Source organism: Nicotiana sylvestris, chromosome 6, assembly GCF_000393655.2.
Source record: "Nicotiana sylvestris chromosome 6, ASM39365v2, whole genome shotgun sequence".
Lineage (NCBI taxonomy): Eukaryota > Viridiplantae > Streptophyta > Magnoliopsida > Solanales > Solanaceae > Nicotiana > Nicotiana sylvestris.
In genome coordinates this window covers 57,536,799-57,548,711 of record NC_091062.1, presented here as the reverse complement: position 1 = coordinate 57,548,711, position 11,913 = coordinate 57,536,799, and the positions used below count along the sequence as shown (strand labels likewise).

At 33.4% G+C, this 11,913-nt stretch overlaps 1 protein-coding gene and 1 long non-coding RNA gene across 2 annotated transcripts; one reads left to right on the top strand and one right to left on the bottom strand.

Moving 5' to 3' along the window:
• Positions 1 to 1,220: 1,220 nt before the first annotated feature.
• Positions 1,221 to 5,635, bottom strand: LOC104228134 (plant intracellular Ras-group-related LRR protein 6-like). Its single transcript, XM_009780544.2, has 3 exons — positions 5,277 to 5,635; positions 2,516 to 2,685; positions 1,221 to 1,993 (listed from the first exon to the last, which is right to left on the bottom strand). Exons 1-3 carry the CDS (start codon positions 5,520 to 5,522, stop codon positions 1,318 to 1,320), a joined length of 1,092 nt encoding a protein of 363 aa, XP_009778846.1. The 5' UTR covers positions 5,523 to 5,635; the 3' UTR covers positions 1,221 to 1,317.
• A 1,311-nt stretch (positions 5,636 to 6,946) lies between these two features.
• LOC104228133 (uncharacterized) lies at positions 6,947 to 11,676 on the top strand. The gene is made up of 4 exons (XR_711257.2): positions 6,947 to 7,153; positions 7,227 to 7,275; positions 7,461 to 7,518; positions 8,077 to 11,676. It is a non-coding gene; the product is annotated as an uncharacterized lncRNA (long non-coding RNA).
• Positions 11,677 to 11,913: the final 237 nt, after the last annotated feature.

Below are 11,913 nucleotides of genomic sequence, written 5' to 3'. Positions count from 1 at the left end.
GTACATTATATTTTAATTTGAGGTATAGCTGGGGCCTTGTCACCAGAAAATTTCATATTAATCTCTTGTTTACTTAGAAGCTCCGTAGATATGCTGTAGGATGTGTTTTGAAAGGGGGAAAACAAATTAAAAAATGTTGTTGTAGTTATCGGATGTTTTCACTTGTAAATGTGAACATGTAATCTTTTGGTAATTATCAATGAAGCTCATTTAAGTAATGAAATATGATATTGTACCTCTTATCCTCTCATTGCCTATCTCTTGTCATTTATTCTTGAATCATTCATGAACAATGTGAGGCAGTAGACATCAGGTAGGCTTGCTTGACTGAGATATCTCGGTTGAGCGCCGGTCCCCTGGGGCGTGACAATCCCTCTCTGAGTCAATGATTCACACCGCTCCTTTGATGTATCAGGTACAGGATTTAGAGGCGATCTGAGGTTAAGCGAGGGAAGATCACACGTGTTTCGTCGGTATACCCCTCGACATGTTGCACGTTTATATTTTAGTTTGAAGTAGTGAAATTTTAGTTCTGTGACTAATCATTGAATCTTGTTTTTCATACGTATGATTGTTATTCAGTTGGGAAATTATGTTTTCATCGAAAGCAAGATTGAAGATGATATGTGACATGTGAAGAGTTGTGAGTTACTATGTATTCTTCGGCACGGTTCTTCGGTTTAGGCATTGAGTCAATCATATACTCAAAAGTAAATATCATCGTTCTTGTATATTTTCCATAATTCCCCGCACAGCATCTTCTTTCTCATTGTACTTTGAAGTCCCATTTGTCACCTAATTACGATATACTCTCGTGGTACCTTAAGTGAATGAAATGGCGATTAACCAAGCTTAGTTTACAACACAAATATAAAGAAAGAAAGAGATACTATTGCAAGCAATTCTCATTACATTAGGAGGTATAAAGAGCATAGAACATGTAATGATGTAAAGCAAAACAGTGGAGCACTTATTATTAGATGTAACGGCGAAATGTCTTAAAATAAAACTATCCTTTTCCAGAATCAAATGTGTTTCTATTCGTACACATACTCATCCGATGGACCCTGAACCCTTGAGCTTTTAACAAGATCCAACCCCAATATCAAAAAAGCAAACTCTACTAAAATCTGTAATATACAATCTCAAGATCTCAAAGTATACATGACACAATATATATATGTACATCTTCATCAAGCTCACACGATTTCAAACTCGAAAGAAAGCAAGAGCAACGTAATCACACCCTTGCAACTCGCTAAATCTTGGCAAATTAAGAATTAATGCAAGTTTACATCTTGCATCAAAATAACTTCATTATTTCGAGAAGTAGGTTTTCGGAGAGAGGAGCCGACGAGGAGAAAGCATAACCAAAAATCTCGGAGAGGCAATTGCATCAATAGATCGACGGTTCGGACTATCAAACCCGTCCCCATCATGATCTCTCGGTATGTTGGGGCCATTGAAGGTGCTGCACCTAGCTAGCTTCCCAAACCAAGATTGCTTCTTAGGAGACTTGTCATGTAATCCGTTTATCTTTTCACACAAGTATTGCTTCACTGCATTTATTCCTTTCTCCACCACATCCGGTGGAGGAGAAACGAGACGGTTGCCTTCCACACTCAGCTTCTGGAGCTTCTTCAGACATCCAATGGAATCCGGTAACTCTGAGATCTTGTTGTAGCTAACATCTAATTCATGCAGGGAAATGAGAAACCCTACTGAATAGGGTAGCTTTGTGAGGTACTGGAAATTTTGGCTAACATTGAGGATTTCGAGGTTGATTAGGTTTTCGAGATCATCGGGGAGAGACCTCAAACAGTTTAGCCTGGCATCTAATACACGAAGGTTGGTTAAGTGAGAGGTAGAGTAAGGAAGGTATGCTAGTTTATTTGAGTTTACACAGAGCTTCTTGAGATTTATGAGCTCAAATCCAATGGTGTCTGGCAAATGAGTAAGCATGTTGAAGTTGGCAATCAACTCTTCCAACGATCTGTAAGAGGGAAGAAGAAAATATTAGGTCACGAGTATATAGTATTTTGCCTATGGCACCAGCGATAAATTATTTGTTGGAATAAATTCATAAAATAATTTAAGACTCTTCATGAGATAAACATAAAGCACATTGATAATATTAAAAAAACCACACTGATAGAAACAACACATTAGACTCGCATATATAAGCTGTCATATTTAGCACCTAGCTAGTTACTTCAACCATAGTTAATGAAACATTGCATGATGACTCGAAAAACACGTAAATATGATACTCCATCAAGTCCCAATTAATATGTTACTCTTATTTTTAGATAATCCAAAAAATAAAAAATATTTTTTATATTTAATAGCAATTTAATCTTTAACTTCCCATTTTATCTTTAATGTTTATAGCCACGGAAATTCAGAAATATCAAAAATCTTTTTTTCATTTTTAAACTTCGTTCCTAATCAATCTTTATCACATAAATTGGAATGGATGGGGAAACTCAAAAGATAATGTTGTTATATAACTAACCTGCAATTCTCAATAGTCTTAGGGAGCGACAGAAGGAGATTTCCAGAAACATTGAGAAGTTTGAGCTTTGAGAGACAGCCTATAGAGTTGGGAATGGACTTGAGCTCATTTGAATGCATATCTAACTCCACCAAGTTGAGCAGTCTGGCTGTTATAGATTCTGGTATACTCTACCAAAAATTAAACAATACAATAGTAATTAATTAGTCACAATCAGATAATATTTAAGCTTAATTTTCTGATTTATTTTCTTATTGAAAATAAATACTTAGAAATATGAATAAAATAAACCTAGATTAATAATCAAAAGTTGAACAAATATCATTGAATTCTTAATACGGATAAATTGGAAAAGCAATCCAGGTTTTATATAGTTAAAACGTCATTTTAGTAAAAGATAAATATTAAAGCTAAAAGATTTAATTTGATCAATTCAGATCGGAGAAGTTTTTGAGCGATTTTAATTAAAACAAAAATTGCGAATCAAATTAAAATGAAAATTTATATTAAAAATTTATACTAACATACCAATTTTATATTTTCTAGAAGTTACTGCTCCCTCCGTTTCAATTTAAATGACACATTTCGCTACTGTGTGAAGTTTGACCAATATTTTAAAATATTTTTTCTTATATTGACATGAGAAAAATTACAACTTATAGTACTTTTTGTATAGTTATTGAATATTTAAATTTAAATTTTAAAATATTGAGTTGAACTAATTCAATTTAGCTTCAAAATTAGGCAAATTGACTCTCGATAAGGGAAATGTATCATCTAAATTGAAACATAGGGAGTAATATTTAGTCGATTTGAAAGTTTCGAAACCAAATACACCGTGGTAATATTATCTAATTTTCGGTTACAAACCTCCCTTAAGTGATTATTACGTTATTGATAGCTTCCGCTACAAATTGGTCAAGGTGAGCATTGAATGTCTTTTGCTCTATATTTTATTTTACGGAAAAGGGCCAAAAATGTCCTTGAACTATTCGAAATAGCTTTAAAATATTCTATGTTTGTTTTTTGTGCCAAAAATATCTCTGCCGTCTATATTTTGGACCACAAATGCCCCTAAACCGTTAGTCTTGCCATTGGAGCTGACATGGCAGTCCAACTAGGTTAGATTTGCTTACATGGTCATCCACCTAAGCAATCTAGCATGGCAAAACTAATTTTTCGGAAAAACTATTTTTCCGAAATTTTTTATTAAAATACAAAATCAACATTTATTTCGAAAAAAGTAAAAAATATTCAGAAAAACTATTTATTTCAGAATTTTTTTATTAACATACAAAATCAACACTTATTCCAAAAATAGTAAAAAAAATTCCGAAAAAATTATTCTTGATTGGGCTTTATGATTTGATTAAAAAAACTCCATTGTTTTCTTTTGTGAATTTATGATTAACTTGATCTAAATTTTTAGATACTTATCAGTTATAGCTTCACAAAAGGCACACCTCTAATGTAAGTATCAATTGGTTCATCCGAAGTTCTTATAATTTTTGGAGTTTTCTAATTTTCAAAAATTCTGAAATTTAACTTTAAGTGAAATTTAAAATTTTCACGGTCGAACACTTATTCCGAAAAAAGTAAAAAAATTCTGGAACAATATATTAAAGCACGCTCCAAAATAATTTATTTTGTATGTTATATATAATATTTTAATAAATAAATAATTTTTCTGAAATTTTTTTACTATTTTTCGGAATAAGTGTTTATTTTGTATTTTAATAAAAAAAATTCAAAATAAATTATTTTTCTGAATATTTTTTACTTTTTTGGGAATAAATGTTGATTTTGTATTTTAATAAAAAAAATCGGAAAAATAATTTTTTCGAAAAAATAATTTGTCATGCTGGATTGCTTAGATGGATGGACATGTAAGTAAATCTAACCTAGTTGGACTACCATGTCAGCTCCAATGGCAAGACTAACGGTTTAGGGGCATTTGTGGTCCAAACCATAGACGGCAGAGATATTTTTGGCACCAAAAATAAACGGAGGATATTTTTGAACTATTTCGAATAGTTCAAGGATATTTTTGGCCATTTTCCGGTTATTTTACGGTATCAAAGTTAAAAACATTTGAACTTCGAATATACCTTGGTTTTATTTTTTTTCCGCAATACAAACGTTAACTACATACTTAAAAAGATACACAAATTAAAAGTATGATTAATCGGAATTGCTTATAATTCACAATTTAATAAAAGAAAATTATTTGTTGACTTTCTAATTCATTGTAATCTCGTTATATAAAATGGACAAAGGCAAAAATAACTATTTTCTTCTCATAAAAACTGAAGAAATTTAACATAATCAAACACATGCAGAAAAAAGGAACCAAAAGCAATTGAAAATGGAAGATACAAGGGGCGTGTTTAGTATGGAGAAATATTTTTCAGAAAATAAGTCATCCTTTAGTATTTATTTATCAGGGAAAAAAAATTTAGACGTCACTTTGTTTATAGGAAAAAAAAAGTTTAGACTTCACTTATTCGGTGGAAATTTTTTCTTTTACAATTATCTCATCACTAGAGATACTTAGAAGTTAGAACTATCATATTTACTCAAGAAATGCATCAAATCGCTCTCCCATTTGCTAACATATTATCAATCTTTAATTTAAGAAAAAATCCAAATCAAATAATTTTCACTTTCCACAAAATTATTAAAAAAAATATCTGAGAGAGAATATTTTCAAAAAATCATTTTCACAGCACCAAACACATGTAAATAATATTTTCAGACTAACCTGAAGATTATTTTTGGAGAGGTCCAATTTGCAGATAGCTCCCAAATTGATTGATGGATTGACGGGAAGAGACTCCATAGACATTCCACTTAGATCCACAATCTCAAGCCTTTCTTCTTCTTCATCTACTTCTTCTACGATAGTTATCGTACTTCTTCTACTTGTTGTTCTCCTACTCTTCCTTTCAAACGGTTGTTGTTTTCCAACTTCCATTCTCATTCGCATCTCTTGACTCTCATACAGCATCTTCAAACATTTGCATTTATGATTGAAATTCCAAATGACTTTTTATGTGTTAACTACTCCTCCTATTGTTTAATGGGAATTTAGACAAGTTGGGTTGTTAGTTGTGTGCGGTGACAGAAAGCAAAGAGAATAACACTTATAGGGAAGGGAGGTGCCCAAGCGCCGCCCGCGGAGAAAAATAGGGATTTTTTAATATGCCTTCTTTAGAGGGATGTCTATGAATATTTTACACAAGTTCGTTTAGGGGAAAAAATCAAAGTCAATTATATACTCTGAGACCGTCTCTTATCCGATATTGTTTACCCAAAAAAAGTTTTAATAGGTTGTTAAAATTTATGAATTGTTTAATAATTACAAGGGGATTGTGTGATTGAAAACTTTTCTTCTCCGTTTTAATTTAGATGATCGAAAATAAAATGCATTGTTCTCATTTATTTCCAGGTTACAAAGGACAAGTGCTATTGTCAATTGGTTTCTGAATTTGTTAAGGAGGCGTGCGGCACATGTTGATTTGTGGATTATTAAAGAATTTAATATTAGAAAACAAAACTTTCACTTCTTTCACCTTTTTTTTTAATATAGGGGTTTGTTTGGTTCATTAATTATAAAGATTGTTGTGTGGCAAATAATAATATATGTATTGTTATATGATGCAAAAATAATACAATGATCATTGTGACATCTACTAGGATGGCAGGAATCCGCTCGCTTACAGTAAATGAGAAATTTCGAGTTGGATCCTTGAGAATAGTAATTTTTAGAATAAGGTGCTTTACTTTTCTTTTAGTAGACCTTCCTAGTAGAATCCGAATTAATTAAGCTAGTGAACTTTGATGCCGAATACTTAAAGGAAACCCAAAAAAAGAAAATCATAATACTCCGGTTGTTAAAGATTATGATCTCAGACAAAGGCGTATTTAGGATTTCAAGAAAATGGGTGCATTATTATAAAGAGATGGATTCAAAATTTATATTTGACGGATTTAGCCTTTAAGTCTCACCATGAACTCATTACACTTTTGAAATTATATGTTCAAAATTATTACTCCCTATGTTTCACTTTATGTGATAAAGTTTGAATTGGCACAAAGTTTAAGAATAATAAAACTTTTAAAACTTGTGGTAAAAAAACAAGTCATAGATATTTATATGGCCATAAAAGCTTCTCATTAACGGTATAGTAAATTTAAATTAAATTATTTTTAAATTTAGAAAGCTATCATTCTTTTTGAAACGGATTGAAAAGGAAATATATGGAAGGAGTTTTTTTTTTATTTACAATTTTAATGATTTTTTACACATATATTTATACACTGCACGGAAATATGACGACCTAAATTTTCACCAAATTCGTGATGGAACCTAACACCAAATCGCTATGCGAGCCAACAATCATAACGAACAAATTCAGATATAATAGAGAACCGCAGAAAATTATAGAATATGGTATCCAACGAAGGCCTGAGGTACCATGCCAATCGCGGCCACTAATTCCAACCGTGGCAGCCTATTATGCCAGGCCTACAAAAGTCTTCAGGAACATGACTTTCTTATTCTTAATACCCCAAAACAGCTAGGGTTTATTCCTTTTAAGGAGATACTAATTCAAGATCATTCCCCCAATGCTCAAGGTGAGTTTTTAATACGATTTAGGTTATACTCCACGATGTAAATTCTAACGAGATTTCATCTTAAAATCCTTAGATCATCTTCAAGAACTCAAGAGGTGAAGAATAAGTCTTTCTTCAAGAAGGTATTTTCGTTTACTTTTACTATTTAAATTGAAATCTTTACAACACCTTATAACTATATATTGTACAATTGATAGAGTTTAAATTTAGAAGCAATCATAATCCCTAAATAACTAATGAGATTTTGATGAAGGAATTGGGTTGAATGAATAATTTGGGTTAACGGGTTCAACTACTTAAATTGTAGATTCTAAAGAGTTGGCTATGCGAGATTGTTGTGAGAAGACTTGTGAAATTGTTTCGAGGTGAGTTGAGGTTTTTTCCCTAAGTTAAGGGATAAATTATAATGTGCATCTTAAATTATATGATTGCTTGCATTACTTTTCATAATAAATTACATATATTTTAAATTACCATGACAAAAAATGATAAAATTATATGATATGTTGCGATTATTTACTTATATGCAATTATTTGCTTGTGTACAATTACTTGTACTGCTCATACCTTCGGTTCAGATTCAAAATAAAAAAATAATAAATTTTTGTTATGCGTTGTAACTGCTTGATTACGTGAAATTCATTGCTATTGTTAGAATTTCAATTTCGATTCTGATTAAGATTCAGAAAGAGAGAAGTAGCCAAAATCCCCAAGTGGGAGTGCTACAGTAGCCATGGCAAACTACCCTACACTTGTAGGTGCTAACAAGTTCAGATTCCGATTTAAATGGGAGAAGTGAGCAACCCCCCCCCCCCCCCCAAATATGATTGTCACCAGAGGCTAGGAAAGGACAGTTATACCACACTTGTAGGTGCCATTATTTGATGGAAAATATGTTGATATTTTCCCGTACATGTTTCCAGATGTTCATGGTAAGCAGGGCCAGATTGTTTAATGGGAAGATAGGCAAATATTTCTCCATACATGTTCCAAGATGATCATGTATGCAGGGCCAAATTATTTGATGGGGAGATAGGCTGACACTTTCCCGTACGTCTTCCCAAATGTTCACGTATGCAGGGCCAAATTATTTGTTGGAAAGATAGGTTGATACTACCCCATGCGTGTTTCGAGATGCACACGTACGCAGGTCAACTATGTGCAAAGTTATTTTCTGAAAAAGTAACTCAGATTTAAATTTCAAATATCACCTTTGACTAAGCTTTTCGCTTTAATTTTAGTTATCAGATATAGACCTAATTTTCAGCTTCAGCTTTCAGTTATCAATTTAAGATCAGTTTTCAAAATTAATTTTAGCTTTCAGATTATTTAATATTTATTATGTGAATTGCCTTCTCTACTTGCTGCATTTTATTATAATTATATATAGCCTAGACTAGGCGTGTCCTCCACTAAGAGGGTTATCAATGAGACTTTTTGGATATTCTTGGAGATACTTAGCCCATTTAGGTATGTGTAACGATCCGACCGATCGTTTTGAGCATTGCATTCTGTTCGATGGTTTGAGTGTATGAGTAGATTCGTATCATGTATTATGACTTGTGTGTATCGTCGGTTTATATTTTTGGGTGATTCTGGATCAATTCGGAAGAATAATTCTCATTTTAGAAGCTTTAAGTTGGAAGAGTTGATCAAATTTGATTTTTGAGTATTTGGCTCCGGATCGAATTTTTGATGGTTTCGTTAGGTCCGAATGGTGATTTTGGACTTGGACGTATGCTCGGATTTGTATTTAGAGGCTTCTAGAAGATTTTCACTATGATTAGCGAACGTTGGCAATTCAAATGTTTGGAAGGTTCATAAGTTTGACCTTTGAAGTTGACTTTGATGATATCAAGTCAGGATTATTATTCCGAGAGTTAGAATAGGTTCGTTATGTCATTAGGAACTTGTGTGCAAAATTTGAGGTTATTCCGGGTTGATTTGATATAATTTGGAACGAGTTTTAGAAGTTAAAAGTTTAAAATTTTATAAAATTTGATTTGAGGTGCAATTCGGGGTTTTGATGTTCTTATGTGTGATTTGAGACCTCGAATAGGTTCATGTTATATTTTGGGACTTGTTGGTATGTTCGGACAGAGTCCCGAGGGGCTCGGGTGAGCTTCGGGGTAGTTTCGGATCATTTTTAGGCCCTTTTCAACTGTTGGTTTTTGTCTACAAGGGTGTACATCCCAAAGCTCTGGGACGTGATCACGAAGAGTAAAAGGGAAAATTGGACATGTGAATTGCGTTCACGAAGAAGAAATTCTTGCTATCACTTAGCTGACTTGGAGAGCTTATATTTTGCAATCTATAACGTATTTTGAGGTGATCTAAAAACAAAAGTTGTAGCTCTTTGTTTCTAATTTTCAGAAAATTAAACTTTTTGTTATTTGGAGTTAAGTACAAAAAGTTATGGCTAAAACACTACAGATTGTCTGGGAAGTATTTGCAAAGGGTTAATGGAATTTGTTCATCGCGATCGCGGGAAAATGACCGTGATCACGAAAAGTAAAAGTTGTGCTGGACAATTTTATAATCGCAATCATGAGGTTATTGACGGGGATTGTGTAGGGTACCACTAGACAGTGCATATAAGTACTCCATATCAGACCTTTGAATTATTTTATCACATTTTGAGTTTGAGAGTTCGGATTTGGGCAATTTTGAAAAGGATTTTTACCACATGGATTGGAGTAAGTACTATCTACTCGGATTTGATTATATTTTATGATTCTATCTTCAATTTTGGCATTTGATTGATAATTTTAGAAGAGAAACTAGGAGTTTTTGTCTAAACTTTTTTAAAGTGAAAAATTGAGTTCTGAACATCGATTTAGAGTCGGATTTGAGTGAAATTAGTATAATTAGACTCGTAATTGAATGGAATACTAAAATTTGTGATTTTTTTTGGTTTCAAGGTGCGGGCCCGGGGTTGACCTTTTGGTTGACTTTAGACTTTTGATTAAAGATTCGACCTTTTTCGTTTGGGTTTGTTTTCCATGGCATTATTTGATGATTTTATTGCTTTTAGCTAGTTTTGAACCGTTCAGAGGTTGATTTGCATGGGATGAAGTTTGTAGAGTATTGTTTGGCTTTCTTGGCATTTGATTTGGCTTGTTTGAGGTAAGTATCTTATCTAAACTTAGTTAAGGCGCTAGTTGCCTCAATTATTTATGATAGTTACGTGCTATAGGTGTGCATATATGTGGGGTTGAGCCCATGTGCGAGCACCGGGGTATTTATCAGTATTCGAGGTAGTGCTTAGGCTATGATTTGCCTAGAATTGACTGTTAATCTTTAAGCTATGATGTTTCTCATATTTGTAACCTTGTTGTGAACTATTTGACCCATGTTTGAGGTTACATAGAGGTTAATTCCCTGAATAAACTTGATAATTGTTATTATGTGATGAAATTATCGATTTGAGCTATAATAGCACACTTTGCACATTCCTACACTTTAGCATGCATTTATACTACTCCAGGAGCATGAAATTTGATATTCATTCACCATATACATGTATAATCGTATATCTGCTTCTGTATAATATGATTTGGACTAGATGCTTGTGACCACGCCGGACGGATTGTGTTATTATGCTTGTGACCATGCGTGAGAGGATTGTGTTGTTATGCATATAACTACGCCGGATTGTATGTGTTGTTATGCCTGTCACTGTGCCAGGGGAATTGTGTTGCTATCCCCGTGACCACGCCGGACAGATTATGATATAGCTTGTGACCATGCCAGGCAGATTATGATATTGAGCCTCTAACCATGTGGGCTGATTGCACGTTGAATTGGTCGTGCATGCGTGCGGATATGGATCCATCCCCCTAGGATCACCCTCTCATGTTTCTCTCTTGATGGCACACACGTAGATTATGAGAAACCGAAGTTGATGTGACTTCTGGGAGAGCTGGTTATTGGTTTGGTTCATGATCTGGGCAGAAGAGCGATGATGTGATTTCTATTGGGATAGGGTTGCGCACACAGATTGATATTTGGTTATTGCATATCATCATTATTTGTAATTTTCTTGACTTTTTACCTAATTTACTTGCATATCTTCCTTATATGATGGATTGTCGACCGAGCAAAACACATTAAAACGAATTATGAGCACCAAGGTGGTTTTATTTGTGTTTTCCTGATTTGATCATATACATGTTCTATACTTTTTGGAATTTTATGAACTTGTACAAGTGATTGTAAGTAGCATTTATAATTCTTGCTTCTATTACCTCGTTGAGGTAAGTTATGATACTTATTGAGTACATGTGGTCGGTTGTACTAATACTGCACTTTTGCACCTTGCATGCATATCCTGGAGTTGATGCTGTTGCGTACGGGGGAAGCCGACGTTGAAGATGTACCTGCATTCTGGTTATGTCTACCACTTGTCGTTGGTTGCTTTAGATTTGAATCATATTTATGTATAATCCAAACAGATGTTGTATTACTTCGTACCAGCTTGTAAATCTGATTAAGTCTTAGTGGCTCGTGACTTGTACTACCAATCTTTGGGTTATTATATAGAGATTCGGTTATTTCACTTATTGATTCATATTATTCTTATTTGAATTGTGTTTAGTGTTATTTCTCTTACCTAGTCAGTTGAGTTAGGTGTCATCATGACTAGTTGGATTTTGGGTCGTGACTGATATGTCGAGGAAGAGGCAAACCCCAAAATAAAGAAGATAAAGAACACCAAATTTTAACGTGAAAAACCCTTCAAATCGAAGGTAAAAACCACG

Coding starts and splice junctions, on each gene's coding strand:
- LOC104228134 (XM_009780544.2), bottom strand. CDS start 5,522: ATGCTGTATGAGAGTCAAGAGATGCGAATGAGAATGGAAGTTGGAAAA. Junction 2,686..5,276: donor TCTCCAAAAATAATCTTCAG/GTTAGTCTGAAA, acceptor AATTTTTGGTAG/AGTATACCAGAATCTATAAC. Junction 1,994..2,515: donor AAGACTATTGAGAATTGCAG/GTTAGTTATATA, acceptor TCCCTCTTACAG/ATCGTTGGAAGAGTTGATTG.